Below are 24880 nucleotides of genomic sequence, written 5' to 3'. Positions count from 1 at the left end.
AAACGCTATCAGGCTGTAATACTATAGAGATGAGATTATGTATTATTCAAAGAGTGCAAGACAACTGAGAACACAGGATATAGTCTTTATAATAGTTCATAAGTTTAACATGGGCATGTCCAGGAGATTCTCAAAAGTTAACTCATTTATCGCTAACAGCTCTCAAGGTCATTTCAGGTCAGGAACCGGTGGGTGAAGACATAAACTAATGTTGAAAACAGATATGTACAAATTGTTTTCAGGATTCTTTGATGTGTAGAAAGTTCAAAAGAACTGCATTTATCTGAAAAATAATCTTTTGTAACATTTTAAATGTCTTTACTGTCTTTATTTGGATTTTACGGTAGTGTATAATGTTACAAATGATATCTATTTCAGAAAAATGTTGTTCTTTTTTAACCAACTGTTTTTAACATTGATAGTCAGAAATGTTTCTTGAGCAGCAAATCAGCGTATTAGAATGATTTCTGAAGGATCATGTGACACTGAAGACTGGAGCTATGATGCTGAAATTTAAATTATTAATATTTTAAATTGTAATAATATATCATGATATTACTGTTTTTACTCAATTTAGGATCAAATCAATGTAGGCCTGGTGAACAGAAATTACTTTTGAACAGTAGTGTACCAACAGAATAATTCTAGCATTATTTACCAATGTAGTATTTATTATTTTCCCTAAAAACAACTGGATGATTCACACTTTGTGATAATAATGTTTGTTCCAAAAGGCTTGTTTAAATGCAAGAAACGAGTTTATTAGATATAAAAAATATAAATAGGGGTAAGACTGGCTGTCAGTCTGTGTTGTTGTGGGGATTTTTCAACGATTCCTCCAGTAGGTGGCGTCAAGCGACTGTTACGAGAGAGTCTGTTCTGCCAACAGACTATTCAACAATTTCAGCCCAAAAGTCTGCTTTACTCAGGAACTATGGCTATCAATATGTCAATTATAGCTATTTTAAGAGTGAATCTCGCATCTATATACAGATGTACCAAGCCTAATAATAATTTACGCAAGAAATACAAAAGCCAGAGTTGATAAATATAGTGAAAATATATATAGAGAGAGAGAAAATTACCCCTTTAAAAAGTCAGTAAGAAGCTTCCTCTTCCCGAATGTGAATGGAGGTTGAATATTCTCCATTTCTTAGCTGAATTGATCTTCACCGGAGTGGCGCCAAACAAGCAGTCACGTCAAAGATGTCCCGCGCTTTTAGCGGTCTTTAGACGTGGGGCGGGGTGTTTAAAATTTACAATAAACAAACTTAATATAAATTATTGTATATAATTAATTCACGAAATGTACCATATCCATTGCATGAATTTAATCACATTTGTCATTATCATTTTTACTCAAATAAAAACAGCTGAGGGATCTCCCTAAGACTATTTTACCCCCCTTCAATTCGAGCACTGGTTACAGTAATACAACAGCTGTGGGAACAGGCTAGAAACTTGATTAAAAAATATATATTAATATATATTTATATTAGATTAAAAAAATAATTTGAACACATGGGGGTGATGTCGTTCCAAACCCGTAAGTGATTAATGACAAATTTTTCATTTTGGGGTGGAGTATCCCTTTAATACTATTAGTAAAATGCACATATATTACATTTTATTACATAATAAATATTTTAATAATAAATTATATTATTAGCATAACAATCATTTCTCTGTTCTTGGCATGTTGCCTTTTGTTTTCTTTTGCCAAAATAAAGAGCAACACCATAAAAATAATACAAATATGTCAGCTTGAAGAAAAATCATTTATTTTTTCCACCGTCTTTTAATCTTTAAAATGATGCATGTCTCAAATAATTACCTTGTAAAACCTTGAAAAAAATAAAATGTACTTCTTTAAATGACATGCTTAGTGTCAAAGCTGCCATATTTAATAATAAAACATTCCTAATGTATTGATTACAGAGTGCATGTCACCTTCCCATAATGCACCGGGTAAAACATTTATCAATAACATCCAAGTTCCACTTCTACTTTAAGTTTGATATTGACCATCTCAAGATAATCTGGGAATCATGCCATTTTATGCTGGTCTGAAACAAAAACTAAAACTTTTTCTTTTTTGAGTTTGTTAGAAAAATTACCCTTCTCTATCTACAAACATATTAAAGGCTTTATGATACTCCAAAGCACTTTTGTTATGTCAGCCATCAACTTGAGGGTGCAGACGGAAACGTGTCAAAAGTGGCAGGTGGTCAGAGGAGTTGTGCTGGTTGGGAAGACCGTTAACCTTCTGGAGTTCATCTTCCCCCACCAGGGATAACCTGCCCAGCAGCTGCAGACCCTTCTCTGGTGGCACACTGCATTCTGGGTAAACGAGAAAAAAAAAAACAGTGCCATGGTAACCAGCAGCAGCAGAAATTTAGCTGTTGAATGTACTGCACTGCAGCAAACTGCAGCATCACAGGTCACATGATTACAGGAGCAGTGATGTAACATGTATATTGATAGTCAAGCGGCAGCAACTTCTTTGAGAATCCTTAAAGGAACAGTTCACCCCAAAATTTACATTTGTTGAAAATATATTCACTTTCAGGCTATTCAAGATGTAGATGTTTTTTATTTTTAAACAGATTTTGAAAAATTGACCATTACGTCACTTGCTCACCAATGGATCCTGTTTGGACTCTCATTCTGACGGCACCCATTCACCGCAGAGGATTCATTGGTGAGCAAGTGATGTAATTCTACATTTCTGATGAAGAATACACCTTTATGTAGTGACAGCAACTATAATAGCTGTGGAATTGAATAATTTAATAATAAGTATTTCCCAGGAATTTAAAAGAGAAGAGTAATGGACAAACCTGCGTGAGCCATCACATCCCCCAGTGCTGCAGAGTAGAAGACGTAATCGACAGTTATGGCTGTCCGTGAATGACATGTGGTGATCTCAGGGAGACCGCTCTCTTTCAGGTAGTGGGAGTATGCAGAGGTCAGCTTCAAACAGTGCTCAATGCTGGGCTTGGACAAACTACTAATAGATCACATGAGAATAGAATAAATGGTGTTAGAATTTAAAGATTGACTCACTGAGAAAAGACCCTTCACTTTGAGCTGTCCAATCTCTTCACCTTAAATTGTTAAGTCGGCTAGGTTTTAAAACATCAGTGGCTAAGAAACACAAAGATATCCAGAAACTAGGGGTGAGAAGATGTAATATTGTAATACTTTTATCAATGCGACTGGGATGACTAAATCCACCAAGGCCCTGTAGAGATATGGATTTATATTTACCCATCCAGTTCTGCTTGCTCTAAATCCTTCGAATCAGTATCTGTGAAAAGAATTTAAACTAAATGTTAGAATGAAATCTTTTAAGTTATTCCAGAATGCCATTCAAGTTGGGACAGCCTCTGTTTTAATGGTTGCACTTTATTTTACAGTACGTGTACTAACATGTACCTATAGTGTACTTACAGTGTATTTACCTAAGACAGTTCTGGTAACACAAGGTAACTACATGGGGTAGGGTTAGGTTTAGTGGTAGGTTCAGGGTTAGTACCTAGTTATTACATAGTTATTGTAATTACTATAATAAGTACATAGTATGTACATGAGGAACAGGACTGTAAAATAAAATACTACCGTTTTAATTAATATTACTGTATATATTACATTATTAGACTAAATTTAATTACTGCTTTTAAGTGCATAACAGTTGTCCAAAAAATGATTCTGACACTTAAGAATATATGCATAACATAGCATTAAATAAAATATCAAAGCAAATGGCATTTGGTTTGGGATGGCAAAGGTTTAAATGATAAAAGAATTGAGTTAAAAAGTATCTGGACACTTATTGTGTAAACGTCAGGACAAATTATATCAAACATGCAATAAAAATACTTTTTTTTTTCTTGTACACAAACTAGTTAAGAGTCACTGCAAAAATGACTGAAATAGAAATCTGTTTTGAGAAAAGGACTTGCATCCTTTATTTTCAGATGCTACCTGGTTGGATATTTTAAATCTCATCTAATGTCATTCATACATTTGTAAGTTTGGCTTATGCATTTTGGGCTGCTGTATTCGCAGAGCAAAAAATAGCTCCCATAACAGTTAATGTACATTTCTGTTCAAAGCTTTTGGGCAAGTAAGATTTGAATTAATTGAATCAAATTCAGCAAGTATACATTAAATTGATCAAGAGTGAGAATAAAGGCATAATATTACATACGATTTTAAGTCATTGTTGTTTATTTTAATCAAAAAATTAAGCAGCACAACAATTTTCAACACCGATAATAAGAAATGTTTCTTGAGCACCAAATCAGCATATGAGAATTATTTCTGAAGGATCATGTGACTCTGAAGACTGGAGTACTGGCTGCTTGAAAATTCAGCTTTACCATCAAATAACATCTTAAAAAAGAAAATTACTGTTTAAAATTTTTTTGTATTTTTGATCAAATAAATGCAGCCTTGGTAAGAAAAAAATACTTATTTTGATAAAATTCAAAAATCTTACAGAACATAAACTTTTAAAGTGCATATCGTTATCATAAGAAATAACATTTCAATAAACTGTGGAACATAATGTTATGTTATATATCTGTCATTGTTTCTACATTTTCTTGGCAATGAATATATATTTAAATTATATGTAACAAGGGCTGAAAGGTGACCTGTTGTTTGACTTTCATACTGGCACTGCTGAGAGATGCCCAGACTTCTGGGCCAAATTGGCACTGTTAGAATACGCTGTCCCCTCGGGTTCTCCTCCTGTCCTGACACCTGCAAAATCAACAAGTCATACAATTTAAAATGTGGCTGTAAAAAATCAGTGTAAGGAGTTGTCGCAGGATTCTTTACCTTTCCGATAGGCAAGTCTTCATATTCCAGTCTGCTGTCCTTAATAAAGCGATACAGTGGAGACCAGGGAACGGAGTTAAAATCCCCACAGAGCAGCACAGGACAAACACTGCTGTCAGGTAACTGGGCCACCCGGCTTATCTCTGCCAGCAGTATAGCCAGCTGGGCCAGTTTAATGTCCCCACGTCTAGGGTTATACAGTAAATGTGTGTTGGCCACACAGATGTTGGTGAGAGAGCTGTGGGGGTCAATGGGCCGGAGCAGCACAATCAGGCCCACGTTATCACGGTCCAGTAGAGGGATGCCATGCCGGAAATACTCCACAGGGTGACAGGAGACCAAAGAGAAGCGCTCACGTTTAAAGACCACAGCACATCCGTCAGGCTTCAGTCCCGTTCTCCGTTTGTATTCACAATGGTAGCCTGTTTTATGGGCCGAGGATTGCAGAATTAAAAATGAAGTATTCTATTCATTGTATGGTCTCATTAATACAGAATGTTTCAAAAGTCCACTGAAAAATGCTTTTATTTTTATTTTTATTAATTTTTTCCCATTACAATAAAATCATATTTCTTTTTTTTAATTGATCCTTGCTTTTATTCAGCAGGGATGCACTGAATTGTTTAAGTGGTAGTTAAGTTAAGAGTTGACACTCCTTTTACATTGTTAAAAAATACTTTAAATACATGCTTGCTGTTCTTTTGAATCTTCTATTCATCAAATAATCCTGAAAAAATGCATCACGGTATGTATTAGGCAGCACAACAGTTTAACATTGATAAATAAAAAAATGGGTTTTATTACAATTTCAAGTATGATATTTTGATATGATATCTGATATTTTGAATAATATACAACATCTGAAGTCCTCAACAAAACTAAATATATATTTAGACACCAAGGGCGTAAAGTACCTAAAGACTCTAGTGAGGGTTTGATTTGTTGCTTAAAGTGGTCCTCTTGCACCTCCTGCAGGCACATTATCTAAAGAGAGAAAGTTAGTGCAGATATTTAAGGAAATCATCTACTCCTGCCCACTGAACATGACAGATAGAAAACAAACATAAAACGAACATTAATCTGCAATTCATTCACAAATGGTTCATTCACTTACATCAGCACTGTGCTTTTCCAGCTCTTTGATGAGGTTTGGATACCTATGGCGCCAATCCAGAATTGGAGGACGACAATGTCTGTAAAGGTACGTGTTATCACAGAGCAGATCTTGTGAGAGGATATTGTAGGACATTACAGAAAAGTCAAATGGCCATTTTTGTCTCCCTCCATTCATAGACGGTACAGCATTACAGAGGTGAGAGAGATCCTCCCAATGTCTCTTTAACTCTGTTGAGGTAAAAGTTTTTGCTTTTAATGGACAATTACATTAACAAAAATAATAATACAGCAATTTAGATTGAAATTCAAGTTTAAATCATTCACCAGGTGTGGATGGAGACTTGTTAGGGTCTGACGGAAATGTCCCAGGAGGAACTGGAGAGCCGGTTACATTGTGTAGCCATTCAGGACTTCCTTTTGGACTCCTGCTGCTTTTTGGAGGTGAACGTTCAGGCGAGCGCTGAGATTTATCCCCTGCTTGCCTGCCGTCTGCACTCCTCTTTCTTTTCGGTGGTGGCTCGCTATTACAGCGGTCCATCAGACCTGCAGAAAGCTGAAGGCCTCGTCTGGGTTGAGCGTGTGGCAGTATTCCAGTTTGCCTCCAGGAGCTCCAGTTGTATGGATTTGGAGGTCTTGGGGGCCTACTGGAGGGGTGTCTGACAGTGCTGAAGGGGGATGAGGGATGCTGCAGGTGGGATGGATATGTCAACCATAAATGACCAGGCTGATACCAGTGTCTCCAGTGGGAATAAACGGTCTGAGCTTGCGGAAAGCCCACTGTGCTCAGGTAACGGCTAAACATGGGATCACTGCAAGAGAAAAGATCAATTACACCACAGAGCAAAATCTTTGACATCTTTACCAGGATTCAGAAAAAAATAACTGTAGTAAATAACTGAAATATTGTACAATCATTGGAAATATCTGTTAAGAATTTTTAATTCTTAAATGGTAGTTAATGTTTATAAATGTATTTATGCAATTATTTTCCCCCAAATAATAACACGATTTAAATAGAAACTACGCAAGGAAATGAGTATAAACTATTAAATATACAAAATAAATATACACGATTAAATACGTCAGAATGTTTTAGTAAATACCGTATAATAAAACTAATCTAAGTCTGCTAAAATCCTCTATAATTGTGTTTTAGAATAATATTATACGTTTTCTTTAGAATACTGTTTAAAAATAATATTTGTATAATAGTATCACGTTGTTTGGATTTCAATACAGTCAACAGCAAAAGCAAATTTCACAATTCAGATATGAACTTACTTTGGAGACACTCCTGGTCTGACATAGTAAACATTCGTGTGTCGACGCATGTAGCGTCCTATTATCATAAAACGACACTTTCTAGCACCATGTTTTCCGTGTGAAAGTCAAAAAACTATTGTGAAACCGTGTCTACTGTTAGCCGCTACTGTTGCATGCTAGCATAACAGACACAGATGGCGTTTGAATATGACGTCATTCGACATGTCCGATTCCAATTCGTCAACGAATCGTTCTTGTGAGTCGGATCTTTTCTAATGAGTCGACGCTTGTTTGGCGTGCAAAACTACTAAACTTTTTTGGTCCGTTTCATTGAAATGAACTGATCGAAAGAATCGATTCGCGCAAAAGAGTCAGACTCGTATGACGGAAAGCATGATGTAACAAAATACTACAACATTCCTGCACAAGCAAATTTGTTAGTCGCTGCAAATGTTTTGATCATATTGATGATAACGCTGAGCAAGCAATTGCCGTTTTTAAAAGTCTTGATAGATCAAGTATTAATAAGGATATGAAAGGCATAGGCTATTTGGCCGCATTGACTTACCGGTGTATTTTAACCGATAAAACTACCATGCATTTTAAATATTTCTTACCCGAGAATCCACGATTAATACAAAGCGGAACTTTTGATCTAGATATTAAATGATTGTTGTCGATGTCCCATTAAAATGCTCAGATTGTTGGCGCATGTCTGGTCTTCTCTCTCTGTGGATGGTTCGTGCTTTGTTACTGTGACATAATTATGCAAGATACAGTGGTTTTACTCACTGGTCTTTCCTGTGAAACAAAATCAAATTATTTATACAACTAATTTGCAATTCATAAAGTAGCTGTGAAAATAAATATTTTATCATATCAAGAGAGAAAAAAAAAACGTAGCTACTAGGAGGGACAAAATTTATTATGTATTGTGTGAGCATATGTGGTAACCACTAGAGGTCCCTCTTGTATTGTGGATTAGCTTTACTCAATGTTCACAGGTCCTTTTTGCAAGTAAATTCTTAATATAAAATTTATTCTTAACTAGGATCCTGGGTTATCTTGTCTGGTTTGTGTTTTATACACGGTAAACAGCCTTGCTTGGCCAAAACGTCACGTGAGCTGTTTAATCATTTTAAATAATCTGTGAAAAATCTCCATGTAGATTCACTCTAGTAACTCGACTGTCCTGAAACATACAGCAAACATACTCATGTTTTTTATTACTCCAATTATTAATTAATTAAGACTTAAGTGCTAGAAAGTTGTTGCAGTTGTACGAAGTGCATTAATGAAGTAAGTATTGAGGCTCTTTGATTCTAAACCTCTTACTATATTATTTTAGGAATATAGAGCATCTCTGGAGCAAGTCTTCAAAACCCAGTGTCGTGAAATCAGTGCTAAGTGTGCTTTCTTACATTTTGATGTGAACCAGAATGCTACAGGGGCTGGACAAAATAATGAAAACACCTGAGAAATGGCATTATTTATTAAAGTCTATAAAAACAACTGCCAGTCGAAGGAAGGAATCTGCATCTCAGTCTTCTCTCTGAAACTGTACAAATATTAAACCACGTTCAAGTTCATTTTGGTGTTTCAACTTTCCAGGTTTTATGATCATGACACTACATGCTTCTCATTTTAGCATAGGTGTGTGTGATAAAAGCTTAGCAGCGGCAGATCTTTCCTTCATGGTGGCATTGTGAAGATCTCTATGGTTGGTTTTCACGGAAACAGGGTCTTTAAGGATCAATATTGAGGTTTGCTGTCACATTGCTGCAGTAATATTGTGTTGTTTGCACACAGCCCTTCTTAATGTTTGACCGTCCCTTTCATACACTTTAAGTTTTCACCCACTATACGTCTTCACCGATGTCTTGCCATATTTGTGGATGCAATCATAATCATCAAGACTGTTACACATCACTCCTGCTAAATAGGCTCCCAAGATGTGGCCTTTTTGGAAGTCTGACAAGTCAAGGATTACACAGATCACTTGTGCTACACACTGCTTAAAACAACTTATACTACTACCTAGAGAAAATAGACAACGGAAGCCTACACAAATTACATTAAGGCTTATTATAATGGTTATTCACATTATTTTTTCCAACTGTATATGACCGCATAGATGAATCCAACTCGCAGATTATGTGAGTCATGGTCCCACGAATCTGTTTTGTTATTTTTGATAAGGCGGCTGATCAATGCTCTCACGCCATCTGTCCGGCAGCATGACCCTATATACCACCGACACGGCCCATTAGCTCATATTGCTGTGCCTTTGCTGCATAAATACCAGTTTTAGAGGACATTTCTGTAAAAATGTTATTTGGGGAGGCTGTCAAATCGATAAGTAAATAAACAAAAAATATGCTGAAATGTCTTCATTTACTAAATATAAATTGGTTGGATGGTGGGTGTAATTTGGCGTAGAAAGCATGTTGATGAGGTGGACACAGCAAGGGACATTAGAAGAGGAGGTGTCGTGCTGTAATTGGAGGTAATACTGAGAGAAGGACTATAATTAGGAGACAGTGAACTGCAACATTTTGTTGAAATGAGCTGGGGTTTGCATCAAAAAAGGAGACGTCTCATTATTTTTAGTTCTGCTTTCAAATTTCCATGCAGACCCCTCATGCAGAAACGCAGGGATGAAACATTAACTGCTTTTTATATAACACTTGTCAGCCTCAGCAGTTCTGAGGTTCACCTTGGTCCTTCTGACCACACAGACATCAAATATTAACATCTGCAGATAACTGCAAGGCAGGCCAGGTTAAAGAAGGGTCACGGTAAATGGGTCAAAGTAGACAAAGGTCTCGCATTCATTTTAGTCTGATGTGTGAAATGCATTTTCAAATATTTCCTTCCCCAAAGACAGTATGATGAAAGGGTTATTGAGAAATGAGACACTTTGAAAAGAAACAGAGAGACAGCAGAGCTGTTTAGGATGTCACAGCAATGAAACATTAGAATTTATTGCAATATTAAAAAAAAACCATGAACCCAATCAGTTCATGTTCCACCAATGAATGCTAAAGACACAAACTACATAATTAGCAGCCAGTGTATTTAATAGCGATTACTCATCATTTTCTTTTTTAATGTACAGTACTGAAATAATTAAATGCTTATTATTATGAAGCTTAAGTAATAGAGAGATACTGTTTGGTATTACTCTCTGTCGTTATGTGGTGTTGAAGGCCTAGAGGTTTATTACAAGTCAGTCTTTACGTGAAACATCAGGTGGCAGGCGTAGAAGTAGATTAGTAGTTTAGCGAGCAAAGGCCATTCCCGTCTCACTCTTTAATAGGATCAAGCTGGAGTGTAAAATGTGACTTGAATTAAAATATAATTACCTTACAGCAAAGACAGGCCACCAGTGGCTCAGATCTATTGATTTAATAGTAATCGAGCGTGACTCCCATGTTCGGCTGGTTGGAAATCTAACCGCTTTTTAATCAGTTTTGTTTTATTCTGACTCTCCAAAAGGACTGATCTTCAATCATGTTCACAGTTTTACACATGTAAATATTATTATTGGAATAGAAAATTGATTTTTGGCTCATGTTATGCCATGGGGTTCTGTATAGGACATTTATTTGATTATGAAATACACACTAAATATAAATATGCTCAGCTATTCAAAATGTTTTTGGTAAGAATTTTAATTGAATTTATTTATTTGAGAAAGAGATTAATTCTTCATTCAGCAGGGATACATTTAAATCAAAAGTGACATTTTATATTGTGAAAAAATATTTGCTTGTCAGATTAAGCAGAACAGTTTGCACCATTGATAATAATAAGAGATGTTTCTTGAGAATATTAGAATGATTTCTGAAGGGTCATGTGACACTGAAGACTGGAGTGATCTGATGTCTGCTGAAAACTCACAGAAAATAATTTTCATAAAAAATAGAAGAGTTCTTTTAAATGGTGATCTAATTTTACAGTCTTTTACTGTATTTTTGATTAAATAAATTCAGCTTTGGTGAGCATAAGAAATCGTTTGAATAACATTACTAAAATTTGACCTCAAACTTTTGAATTAAAGTGTAAAGAGTAACAGGAAATATACATTTACTAATATACTGTAAATGTTCCCCAAATTCTATATTGTATAATATTTACAGTGACAGATATTTACACTGTACTTATTATGTGAACTGTCATACCAGCGGAGTCAAATATTGGTTAAAAGCTGCTCTGGTGATAGTTTAAGATGGAATAGTTCTGTCTTCTGAAGATGCCTCACACTATCCTCTGTTTAAATCTGACATCTGAGTGACAAAGACAGCGCTACATGGCAAAGGTTGATCTGGATAGATTAAGAGGGGATACTCCTTAGACCTTCTGAATATTATGAACTCTCTTTAAGCCTGTGACCAGCTGCCCCACATCTATGCCACATCTCAGATCAGTTGGCAGGCTAGATCTGTCTCAGGTCATTCTGTCTCAGGCTAGATTTAAGAAGGTACCGCCCCAGTGACAGCTTTTGTACCTTTCTTTCCTCACAATGTAAGAATTTTTTTTTCAATGTTTTTGATCATAGTTGTTCACTAAGGCTGCATTTATTTGATAAAAAAACACACATATATATATATATATATTGATATCGCTTTTACTGACTATTAAAATACTTTTTCAGCAGTAAAATAAAGCACTGCTCATTTTGATAGACAGTGCCAGCACGTTATAAAAGGATTCAGACATCAGCCAGTGACCTTGTTCATGTAGCTAATCAATCTGTTTTTGTGGCTCTCTATGGCATATCTTAAGCACAATTCAAAGAGAACTCTTAACTGACATTATCTGAGATATTACGAGACTTACTGTTGCCTTTTGTTGAGTTAAAAGTGGTGAAATGCATTCCATATAAAAGGGTAGTAGTATTTCATTTATAAAATACTGTGAAACATGAATATAAATGCGAATTAGAGGCTTGTGTGTTTAACAGAAGTAATTCCCAGGCAAACAGGCCACTTAAATTCGTAATTTTTACTTCAAACTATGCATTTTTCAAGCCTATTTAGCTTCTAAGTGATTCTGTAACTTATTTCTCCCCCTTGATATAAAGATGTCTGAATATTGCAGGATGAATCAAACAAGAATATACTAAACATCCCCAGGGACCGGATTTTCTAGCGTATGTCAATGCGTTGCGCTGAAGAGCTGCTGATTTAAATGGTAGATTACTTAACCATCATCTCATTTCCAGAATCTGCACAGGTTAGACTTTACTTTCTTTCTGTGGGAAAAAAAGGTTGTTTTAAAGAATGTTGGTCACCGTTGACTGTCGAAATCTAATTTTATGTTAGCCAGAAGAAAAATGTATACAGTTTTGGAACAACATGAGGGTAAGTAGCCTATAAATAATGACAGATTTTTTTCAGTTTTGGATGAACTATGCCCACACTAAAGAGTCAATGTGTTATATAATCAACAGCTCTTTTTTCATATTTTTTTTCGAAAAGATATTTGTTTGAAGGACACTGGAAGCCCTGTTACAGGAGCTTATAGATTGGGAAAACAACCTAGATTTGAGGTTGTTTTGTGTTAGCTCTGGAAACACTCTAGGAAGCAGAACGTCTGTGTTACAGGTTCAAAAGAGTGTGGTTACCCTTCCTTTCTACTTGCAGCCGGTGTAAAAAAAGACAGTCTCACTCCAGAGGGCTGTTCCGTTGTATTCTCTGTATGAAATGTTAATGAACTGAGTGATACCGGAGACCCTCTGGTTTGTTTGAGGCGGTGGAAGTTCTACATTATATTTGGCTCTGTGACAGTGTTCACCCGTTGTCTCAATTTCCAGTTGATTAATGTACCAAGACGTGGGAATGCATCCTTCCCTGTAGGGAGGGAAAACGCACGCCAATTTGAAGTGTAATTTCATGCACTTGTACTGAGGCATTCAAATGTGTAAAAAAAGACACTTTTAGCCTTGTATTCCTTGCGGGATCAAGCGGCGGGGTAAATGGGTTTGCATGATCTGATGGTGCGAGGCTTTTATGAAGGTGTTTTACTGGCATCTGGAAGACTCGAGCAATCCATAACCAAACTTCAGGCACAATGCATATTCTCAAAATGTATATTTCTGCTTAAGTTTCATGTGCTATATCAGATAGGCATTTGGTTCTCTGAAATTTTCCTTTTGAGCAATAAACTCCTGATAAAATCCACTTCAAGACAGATGCTTTCCAGATGGAATAAGCTATAATGTGAGATGCATTTAAAAGGTTTTAATTTCCTTTTTCCTTTTTTATCACATCCCAAATCTGCCACCACAATACCTAAAATTGTTTTCTTAGTCTTTCCCCTGAGCTACAGCATAAGCAATTCAATATACATGGGAAAATCCCTTTTCTTTCAAGGAATAAAAAAAATTATAATCTAACTTTTTTTTTCATAATTGAGACTCTATATATCTAAATTCTGAAGAATCTCTAGATATAAATGCTGAATTGCAAGACATAAACTTTGAATATGAAATATACTGTAAATACCATTTTGAGGGAGAATGTAAGAATTATGCAAACTCACAGTGAGACAAACACAATTTTTGTGTTTTTCCTTTTATCCCATGGCAGAAACAAGCTTCCATAAATGTTGTATGGCTGCAAAAAGGTCAGAGCAACATATCTTGTGCCACAAACTCAAAATTTCAAAATCTGTTAATACAAGTGAGATGTGAGCAGAAAAATAAAATCTGATTAAAGTACATTGTATTTGCCGAACTTGAGTAAGGCCAGAGTGGGAAGTTCATTTTGTGACTAAGCTTCTCACATTCAGCATCCCGCTGTTATGCTAGCCCCGACTACACTGTGTGTCAGAGATGTGAGAGGAGGATATCAACACATCCGCTACAATTCAGTCTCTGCATAATTTACAGCTCTGAGAACTTAAAATAGAGCCGAGTGCAATTGCAAGATGTGCTCCTGCATAACATTTGTCATACATCCTAAAAAGAGACTGTAGATATAATGCATAAATGAAATAGAACATTTAATTAAGAAGAGGCTAGATTATATCTATTAGATTTGTAACCATTACTTTTCCTAAGGTTTTTAACAGATTGCTTTGTCATTTCTCATTTGAATGTCACGTTGGATAAAACTGTCTGCTAAATATACTGATCAATAGACAAAAAGCTCCAAATAAGCCTTACTAGATAGATAGATAGATAGATAGACAGATAGATAGATCAAAGGTTAAATGGTGACAGTAAAAGCTTTTATAATGTTACAAAAGACTTCTATTTAAAAAAAGAATGTTTTTGTTGTTGTTTGTTTTTGTTTTATTCATTTATTCTAATTTTATTACAGACCAGGCTCTTTTTAAATCAGCTGGACATAGGGACTTTATTCATATTCTGAGCAAGTCATGTGACCCAAATTCAAATGACCAACAACATCGTGCGTCATCGTAATGCATCTTGATAATTGTGCATTTGCTTTGTATCTTGGTTTACTCGGGGTCGATAAGCAATATGCTTACAGATGGATGTATTCATTTTGGAGACATTGATGGATGGGAGCAGGGGAGAAATCAATCTCTCTTTCCTTTCAGCTATTGATCACTTGTTCAGGAGAGTTCCGTGTATCGGGACATGTATTAGAGGCCAGGATGTGATGAAGTGTAAAGATGTTTAAATCAGTGTTGTTAAATGTGTGTGACAATGGGGTTTTATTATAGCCTTGTGTGGCTTCAGCGGAGAATACATTTAAGGGCAGATAATAGAGTTGATAATGTCTACAAAAGCACATAATGTGTGTGAATTTATATTTAAAACTTTTAATTCCACTATAAAGTGTGCTATATATTTTTTTATTACGAGTCATTATTTAAAAAAAAGTGAAATATGGAACTATAGAATGTCAAAAAAGAAATATTATTCCATCTTATCAAATCATATACAGTGAACCCATAATTTATTCAGACACTGTTAACATTTCTCACATTATCACAGTTTATTTGCTATAGTTTAGAAAATGGTGATAAAATATCTCAAGAACTGTGTCAGAACTGTGTCAGAACAAATTAATCTTGATAATGTCAGAGATTCTGGTCTCTAGATATGACCTGGTTCCTCCTATAATGCAAGTTTTGGTCTTTTTTGTCTGTTTTAACACCTGCCAAGTTAGAAATGTAATAGCACACCTCATCATACCGCATCATTTAAACTAACATTTATGGATCTAGTACAAATATTACAGGATAAGTTACATGTCAACTTGAGTGATTTGTTTAAATTCCTACCCGTAAGAATGAGCAAAAGTAACCTTGATGCTTGCCAAAGCCACATTTCAGGCCTGCTTTACTAAGCTCTGCTTTAATTAAATGAGATGTTCCAGAAACATGGTTGAGCGCAGAGGTGAAATCTGCTTCCCTTGTTTTCTGCCATTAGTAGTCTTGGAGCGTTTCTGAGCACTCTATTCTGCTCTAAAAGTTTGCACCTCAAGTAGAAGTCCACAGGACTGCCAGCGTGTAGTGGGGGTTTCAGTCGGTGCACCGTGATCATCTTCACAGCCTGTTGTTATCTCCACAAAACAAAATCCAACCTGCTGTCAAATTACTCACCATTGAACAGCTGCTCCTGAGAGCCACAATGGCATTGCAGCCAGGCATGTTGCCAGCCTCTGACCCAAATCGCAGATTTCAGAGAGAGCGCACATGCTTGGTTTTCTTTTAAACACTCCAAAAGAACTATAGCTTGTTATTTCAATGATGTAGATGGAGTCGTAATGAATGCTTAATGATCTAAAAATGATAATGATCTAAACTAAGAAAAGAAAAAAATCAATATATGAATGAAACTATGCATTATTGCATGTATTTATGTATATGTGTATATGTATACTATCGAAGTACCAAGTTGTTTTCCATTTAGAATGCTGGCTATCATGCATTTCATTAGCTTGTATTCTGCATAGATTCGATCAGCGCTTTTAGCACACCCACATCCACCGCATGGAGAAACAGTTTTATTCTGACATCCTAACCTGTCTCTCCCTGCACAATCCGATCAGCTCTTTGTGTAGGAGGAATTCATTAACAAAAGTTTACCTGAAATTCTCAACACGGTTAGCCTTGTAGCCTTCTTCAATGTCTGAATAAAGCTTTCCCTAACCACACAGCTCCTTGGCTGCATTTACACTGCAAGACCTTATGTCCGGATCCAATATTCTGACACGTATTTTTTTTTTCATCTCGTCTGTTTATGGTTTATGCCATTTTGCCAAAATGAGCATTTGACTATTCAGCTGTATTATTGTTATAGTGTGCGTGGACATATTGATGTGGGATTACAGTCTTAGGGATTGAATGATCCATCATGGCCCTTAGAAATGTGTTGTTTTGGACCCCACTTTCATTGTTTGGTAAAACAGTCTTCAGAGTATCTTATTTTGTGTCCCTCAGAAGAAAGAAAATCTTACAGGAACAACATGAGGGTGGGTAAATCATTTTTATGGTGAACTACCCATTTAAGGAATGTGTGTTAGAAAAGGTTATCCAAGGACAACTGCAGCTGTGCCGCTACATTGTCGTTGGGATTTACATTCAAATGTTACATTGACTAACTCCCCTTGCTTTGTTTATGTGCTGTCAGCTTATTCTCTGAGTCAGTTCACTACCACTTTTCCTCATCACACAATGGTCTACAGACAAGAGATAAGGCCGGATCACAAATGCACTGCTGCTGCTGCTGGCTGCAGCTTCTAACACCTTGAATCTCTGATACCTTTCCACAGATGCACCTCCGGAGTGTTCTGTCTGAGGTCAGCTTTACTCAGCCAGCTGGAACAGCTGTCCCGGCATTTGTTTCACTAGAGAAACACTGATCGCCTCAGATGTACCTTGCAGGTCCTGTCAGCTCGGTGAGAAACATGCTGAGCGAGCGCATGCACAGGAGGTTGCTTGGCAGGGTGTTTTACATTCCCAATACTGCAGCACTTAATATTTATATACTAACCAGATCTCTGTAGTATATTATTATTTTTGAGGGGTATCTGTTTTGTATCTTTTAGACTTTCTGTGCTTATCAGGAAATTTGTTGTCAGATGAGAGCTCCAGCATCTAGTATATATATATATATACTGTATATTATTATTTTTGAGGGGTATCTGTTTTGTATCTTTTAGACTTTCTGTGCTTATCAGGAAATTTGTTGTCAGATGAGAGCTCCAGCATCTAGTATATATATATATATATATATATATATATATATATATATATATATATATATATATATATATATATATATACTGTATATTATTATTTTTGAGGGGTATCTGTTTTGTATCTTTTAGACTTTCTGTGCTTATCAGGAAATTTGTTGTCAGATGAGAGCTCCAGCATCTAGTATATATATATATATATATATATATATATATATATATATATATATATATATATATATACTGTAAGAAAGTATATGCAAGGAAAGTCACATAGGATGAAAGTGTCTGCCAAAATTAGAAATTTAAATGTATTGCTTTTTTAAAAGTGCAGCAAATTATTCCAATAAACCTAATAACCTAATCTTAAAATCTAATAAACATTTCAAAAGTCCTCTGGTCCAGCCTGAGTAACTGGAGACCAAACTTCTTTTTTTTTTTTTTTTTTTTTTTTTTTTGTGACACTTTATACATTGTTTTGCATAAAACTGCTAAAAAAATCTGAGATGTGGCAAATGTACAGTTTAGTATTAGAAATTGATATATACGATGAGAACAGCTACAAACTTCCATTGACACAGGGGTAAAATAAATATACATTGCAGGTTATTGTGTCATACAGTTTATTTGCCGTTATAGGAGACATTTATGCTTTTTCTCAATTCAGAAATTGGCAGGTGTTGCACAAAGTTAATTCATGGCCCTGATTACTTTAGATTGAACAAACAGCCAAGTATCAAGCTGGTCAAACTGATTGGCAACTATCCTGCTGTCCATGATTGACAGCGTGATGCTGTGTGTTGAAAAATGGATGCTGACAGCTATTAGAAATCACTTCTGCACCTTCGCAAGCTCTAATCAACATTATATTTGGCTTCCAGCCAGCTCGTATCCTCTGACAGATGTCTGTAGGCCAGTATGTTAGACTGAGTTTCTCCCTCGTGAACTCTGGACAAGAGGAAGTCAAAGCAATTCACACGTTTGCACCAAAAACCCACCTGAGCGCTGTAGTAATCAATTAGCACTGTTACACTAAAGATAAGGGTCACATTAAAGAAGGACATGTTCATTAGAATCTAATAAGCTGTCTCTAAGGGATCATTAGTAGCCTCTTATTTAATCAGGTGAATCTATTTACATTTGCTTCCATATACTGAGCATTTAGCATCATATTGATCATTCTTTATTAATTATTATCAAACTGCTCTCTACAATACTGGATTCTATTCGGTTAATCAAGTGGTATTTTCATATTTTATATAAAATACAGGAAAGAAATTTTATTTTGTTATATATTAAATGTTTTGTATAGCCATGTAAAAAGTGGGATAATTTACAGACTCTGTTTCACATTGCTTTCAAATACATACAAATATACATACAATTATTCATCATTGTGATCATCATTTATTAATTATTAAATGGCTTTCTGGAATACTGGATTCTAATTAAATGACATCATCCAGCATTTTTATATTTCATCTTTACAGTGACTAATCATAGTATGACTGTAATATTATTGCCATGTTGATCTTGTTGCTAGGCAGATTGTGTTATGTATTTTATTTTGGAGATAAACAAGTAACATTATCAAAACAATCTGTACTCATATCAATCTTTTATATTTTCTGCTATATATTTAAGGTTTATGGGTGAGATTAGTGTTGCTTTCATATACATTCATTTAGCATCATTGTGATCATTCTTTATTATTTCTACATCAATTGTTATTAAATGGCTATCAGGAATACTGGATTCTAATAAGTCAATCACATCATCCAGCATTTTTATATTTCACAATTTTTACCATGACTGTAATCATTATTAGTGTCACTGTTCAAGTTCAACTCGTTGCTATAGGCAGATTACGTTGTAGATTGTACTGGAATATGTTTTTCTTTTCTATTTTTCATTTTTTACGGATAATTTACAGGCTACATTATCAGTCTTGCGGATTTTTTGTTATACATTTCATGTTTTTTAGTGAGTATCCATGTAGAAATCAGGATCATTTACAGTTATTTCTGCAAAATCAACTCTTAACTTGCACCACACCGAAAGGATTTTTTGTTAAACTATAGTTATAACATGGAATTAAATGAGATTCTGAATACATTTAACAAAAACTTCACTCTGTGTGCCTGAGACACTTCTGTTACTTCGGTGTAAGCTGGTTCCTCACAATTGCTTGCATTTAACAACTGACAAATGGCAGTGTGCTTATGCAGTTTAAGATTGCTCTAGTGTTTAGCATAAAGATTTCCTATCATTAAATATATGTATTGCTTCTCAGCACATTGGACATTGTATTGATTTGGGAATTTAAAGCTTCATTCTGCCTATGTGGGATGCAGTTAAGTACAATGGTCATGTCTTTCTGTCTTTTCTTTCCGTTCCAAACGGGAGTTGGAGAACGACAAAAGCAAAGAGCAAAAATGAACAGTTTCTTGTTTGAACTTGCCATGAGTGAATAGTTCTTCATTTGACCTGAATGTTAGAAAATCATTTGAATGACAGCATTCATTTCAGGGACTCAACAGAAACTGAGGCAATGCATAAAACATAACAGACTTTTAAACAAAATTTTAAGTCAAAAACCGAGCATGCTCTGTATTTGTCCCATATTTTTTTCGGAGCCTAGAGAGGCATGCCAGAAAGATCTGCATTCCCCTGTAAGTGTGTATGAACACATTCAAAGTTAATTTACATCTTTATCTCTCCTTCTCTTTAAAATAATCAATCAGTGCTGCTCTATTTTCACTTCTAAAGCGCAGATATGCTGGCAGAGGCTGCAATCTTTCTCCCTATGATTTCATCTGTGGGATGTTTCCTATCAAAGCCAGCTAGTCCTCAAACAAGTCTCATATCCTCAATTTGAAGCTGTTCCACATTTTGGCAGGGCTGTGTGTGTGTGTGTGTGTGTGTGTGTGTATGTGTGTGTCGCAGCTCATGAAAGAAGTGACATGAACAGTGATCTCTGTTGCTTCATCTGTTTCATCATCTCTGTTAATGTCAGGTTCAGATATTTCTTTTAAATAAGTGGTTTCCACCCAATAGAGCGGACATATCTTCGAAAACAGGATTTTTCTGGATCTTTTGAAATAAAATAAAAAGTTTGACGTACCATTTAGACACGCTCTGACATTCATAAAGCAAAGCTTTTTCCCAGTCCACAAGACTGTTTATGGAGATTTATGCAGAAAAAATGGATATTGGTGTCACACCCATGAGCAGATTTACATACAACCACCTACGTTTCCATATCAGCTCCTATTTGGTATTCAGAAGATTAGTGGGAGTGTTGCTACTAGTTTTAAATCTGAAAAGGTTAGCCAATCGTAGTAAAGGTAATTATCAAGTTGGGGGTCTGTAAGATGTTTTAATTTTTATGAAAGAAGTATTTTATGCTTATCCTGGCTGCATTCATTTTATCAAAAATACATTGTTATATTGTGAAAAATAATTACATTATAATGTCATTTATTTCTAAATTTTCACCACCATTGCTCCAGTCTTCAGTGTCACATGACCCTTCAGAACTCATTCTGATATGCTGATACTACAACTTACAAAACTGATATATATATGTTTGTTTGGAATATTTCCGCATTGTTTTGTGAGTCAGTCAGCAGAAAGTGCTATTAAAAGATGCGACTGTGCCAACTATATTGGATCCGCCAGCAATCTCACGACCCATAAGTAATCGGTTTCCTTTTAAATGTTTCATCACAAGATGGTATTAAAAATATAAAAGTCATTTTAGGCTGACAGACACCCGGGTAACTGAAATGACACAGTGACCCAAACCGTGTTACAGTAACTCATCAGCACAGTGAACCCAGTAAAGAATGCCAAATGCCAGTCACAGACACTTAGACTTATCTGGAGAAACTTAATAACAAGGCTTCACAGGAATAAGCTCTTATGGCTGTCGGCGCGGGATCACAATAGGCTGATGAAATGGCTTAATCAGCCCCCTTCTAACCATTCATCTGAATCCTTCAGTATTATCCCACCTCGGCAGGAATTACACTACGATTCCATGCGAAAGACAGATACAGAAAGAGAGAGATGATTAGATGACTAGTTTTTACCCAGACTGCCTTGCTCTTCCTGTTGACACGTGTGCTGTAGTCATCCATCCTCCTGTTGGGCACATTCAAGTGATTCAACAAGCTGCCAAAACCAATATGACTGATCTCTTGTTGTAAAACATATTTGTATGCAGTTTATTTTGCTGCAATGCCTTGTTTTTATGAGCATACTTAGTAAGTATCCTAAGTGAGGCCCTCCTAGAATAGAAATATTTGATGAATTGAGCTCTAATGAATGTGATTCTTCAATTCTGCCCACCAAGGCGGCATTTATTTGAATAAAAATACCTTCAAAACAACAATATTGTCATTTAAAATAAATGTCTTCTTTTTTTAAACTATATTTTAAAAAGTAATTTATTATTGTGAGAGCAAAGATTAATTTTCAGCATCATATTCCGGTCTTCCGTGTCACACGATCCTTCAGAAATCTTTCTCATATGCTGATTTGGAGTTTAAGAAGCATTTATTATATTATCAGTGTGCAGTTGTGCTGCTTAATATTTTTGTGAAAAGCATTAACTTTTTTTCAGGGAATAGAACATTCAAAACAACAGCATTTATTTAATTTTACCATTCTAAATGTCTTTAATTAAATTAAATGCATCCTTGCATTTGCTTTATTTGATTAATTAAATGCTTCCATATATATATTTCATTTCAGCACTTTTAAAATTTGCAATTAAAAACAGCAACAACAACGAAAAACAATGCATGCTTTAAAGCTATGATTTTTTCTTTAAAGCATTTTTAAAAAATCATCCTGCTTAACATAAAAGCAGGATAATGGAAGAATCTAATTGAAGAATCACCCACATACATTCATTGGAGTATAAATGGATTATGATTGGAGCGACTTCAGAAAACTGCAGACATACGCAGCCTCAGCGCTGTGCTTTATCAGCTTGTCGAATGTGTGAAGCACAGGTAATGTTCCCAGCAATATCTTATTATCCTACTCTAAATTGAAGTTTCATTAAAAAAGGCCCAATGGGTACTCGCACCAATGGTCGCAGATTTCGAAGTCTGCCCACCTACCATCAGGCATTTTAATCAAAGTTAAATCAAGGAAAAATGAAATCTCATCAGCGCATGCTGCCTCATTTCTCTGTCTCCCCTTCCTTAAATCAGTCAGAGATCCCAGGGAATCATGACTTTGTTCGATACTGGCGGTTCGTGCGAGTTTTAATTTCAGCTACAGCAGACTTTCTTAGCTTTTGTAAGAAAGAAAAGGTTGATTACTGCCTGGGGTATTTAGATGTAAGCTGGATTTCTGGGTGAAAACAACAGGCACAAAGACAAAAAAGCACAAGCGGGGACATAAAAAATTATTACTTATTTTGTAATTTTTTCCTGTGCTTTTGCTAATGAATGCTTCCAGCAGATAGAAATTGTCAGAATGGTGTTGGATGCAAATAATGATTGAGTTTGAAAATCTTAAAGAAATAGCAGCCAAATTTAATTCTATGATTTCTATCATTTTAAACATGCCTTTTTCTGTGATTATACATTAAATGTCAGTGCATTTTTTCACCTTTTGTAATAGTTATGCATGAGTCCCTCAATTGTTCTCAAGTGTAAAAAGATGGATTTCAAAATCATACAGTCAATGTTAAAGGGTTCAAATATGCTGAAAATGCTGGATGACCAAAAAATGAAACATTTCTGAATGGTTTTCAGTGTTTTTCTGAAGAACAGCAGACAGTTGAACTGCTCAGGACAAACAGGGGACTCATGAACAACTATCACAAAATATAAAAACAGTTGTGGATCATCCAGGAAGTAACACAGTATTATTAAGATTCAAGGGTATGTAAACTTTTGAAAGGGGACATTTTTTATAAATTCAGTTATTATTTTGTCTTGTGGACTCCTTTTGTGTTTCAGTGGATACATATATCATACAGTTTTACAACATAAGGATGGATAAAGGATGTCAGAGTTTTCATTTTTGGCTGAACTGTTCTTTTATGGTGCCAATTTAAAGTGAAAGGTCATCAGGGAGAAGACTAAAATGTGCTCCTCAAACAGCTATTACGGCACAAATGAGTTCCCAGGTGCAAACACTGTCTACCACACTCTCCAGAATATTGAAGAAATGTGTTCCTTGAGTTCATCCCCCTCTCCTGACGTCTGTAAAGCTATAAATACCAGCATTATGGCCTCAGGCCCACATTAGACCTATCAGATCAAAACCAGAGCAGTATCTCATTGGTTTGAATGACCTTGAGACCACTGCACATATCTGTAAAGGTTTTATTTATCAGTAGTTATATTTAGAATTTAAACTGTCAAAATAAAGTTAGAATATTTAATATTTGATAAAATAAAAAATATCATATTTATTATTAGGTTTTTTATTTTGTTTTAAATACTGTGTTATTAATTACCTTCAGAGTATACTGTATGTCATTAAGAACTGGTAGATTTGTATTATGTTTATACATTTTAATATGCTCTATCATTTGTTATTCTTTGCGGTCATGCGACAGCCCAGTCAGTTGATATCACTGAAAAATTATTGACCAAAAAGAGATGATCAATGTTTTTAGCCACAGATATTGCAGTGCTAAATTTAGTATTGTAGCCCACCTTCATTCTCAGATTTCCCGTTGAATAATGTCATGAAAGGGCTTAAGACACCACACAGGTAATCATTGATTCCCGCTTCCAATTCTCTCATGCAAACAGAGTCGATATGAACGTCTGATTTCTTGACTCGTCTCCCCAGCCTCATCAGAATATCTTTCAAAGCCCTGTTGTCCCCAGAGGCTTTCCCTTATTTTGTGTCTCCTGCTTGCTATCTCAAATTTATAACCTCTTATTTCTCTCTACTCAGGTCTGCCTAGGCGGTGGAAGGAAAGGCAAGAAGTCTCCTTTTATTTTCTCTTCCCATATTGTTTTTCAGGCTCTAAATGCATTTGATGCTCTTCAATATGGTCACCCAAGTATCTGCAATAAAAGCAGTACAGTGGCTGAGAAATAACAGCTTTAGTTTGCATTACGACCTGTGCACCAGAATGATGAAACCTGTTATTGCATGTCACGACCTCTGCAGTGCATAAGGTAATGGAAGACAGAATGTTATTTTTAAGCCACGCAGGCCAAGCATTTATGTAGCGTAATGTATTCAGTGCAAGAATTCAGGGAATTGTGGTTGAAGGAAAGGTTGAATAGCTATGATTGAGTAAACACCATTTGATGTGCGGCGTTTGTCAGATGCCAAGTCAGCATAAGAATAGATGAATGCTTATTTCTGCTTCAGAATTAAGTTTCCAGGTGTCTGAGCAACCTGAATAAATGTTCAAGGAACAGTTCACTCGAAAATTAAAATTCTATTATTTACTCACCCTCATATTGCTGTAAACCTGATCTCTT

The 24880-nt window shown here is 35.6% G+C and overlaps 1 protein-coding gene across 2 annotated transcripts; it reads right to left on the bottom strand.

Annotated features, from left to right (window-relative positions):
- Positions 1 to 1759: 1759 nt before the first annotated feature.
- Positions 1760 to 7992, bottom strand: angel2 (angel homolog 2 (Drosophila)). 2 transcript variants are annotated; one of them, XM_052587098.1, is made up of 9 exons: positions 7845 to 7992; positions 6289 to 6773; positions 5963 to 6192; positions 5763 to 5832; positions 4849 to 5270; positions 4662 to 4770; positions 3271 to 3310; positions 2841 to 3010; positions 1760 to 2340 (listed from the first exon to the last, which is right to left on the bottom strand). In XM_052587098.1, the coding sequence occupies exons 2-9, from the start codon at positions 6764 to 6766 to the stop codon at positions 2177 to 2179; spliced, it is 1683 nt and encodes a 560-aa protein (XP_052443058.1). In that variant the 5' UTR covers positions 6767 to 6773; positions 7845 to 7992; the 3' UTR covers positions 1760 to 2176. The 2 variants fall into 2 exon arrangements, with proteins under 2 accessions (XP_052443058.1, XP_052443057.1); XM_052587097.1 differs by lacking the exon at positions 7845 to 7992 and adding an exon at positions 7246 to 7427.
- Positions 7993 to 24880: the final 16888 nt, after the last annotated feature.

The sequence above is a fragment of the Carassius gibelio genome, chromosome B20 (genome assembly GCF_023724105.1).
Source record: "Carassius gibelio isolate Cgi1373 ecotype wild population from Czech Republic chromosome B20, carGib1.2-hapl.c, whole genome shotgun sequence".
In the NCBI taxonomy this organism is placed as follows: Eukaryota; Metazoa; Chordata; class Actinopteri; order Cypriniformes; family Cyprinidae; genus Carassius; species Carassius gibelio.
This window is presented reverse-complemented; position numbering and strand designations above follow the sequence as displayed.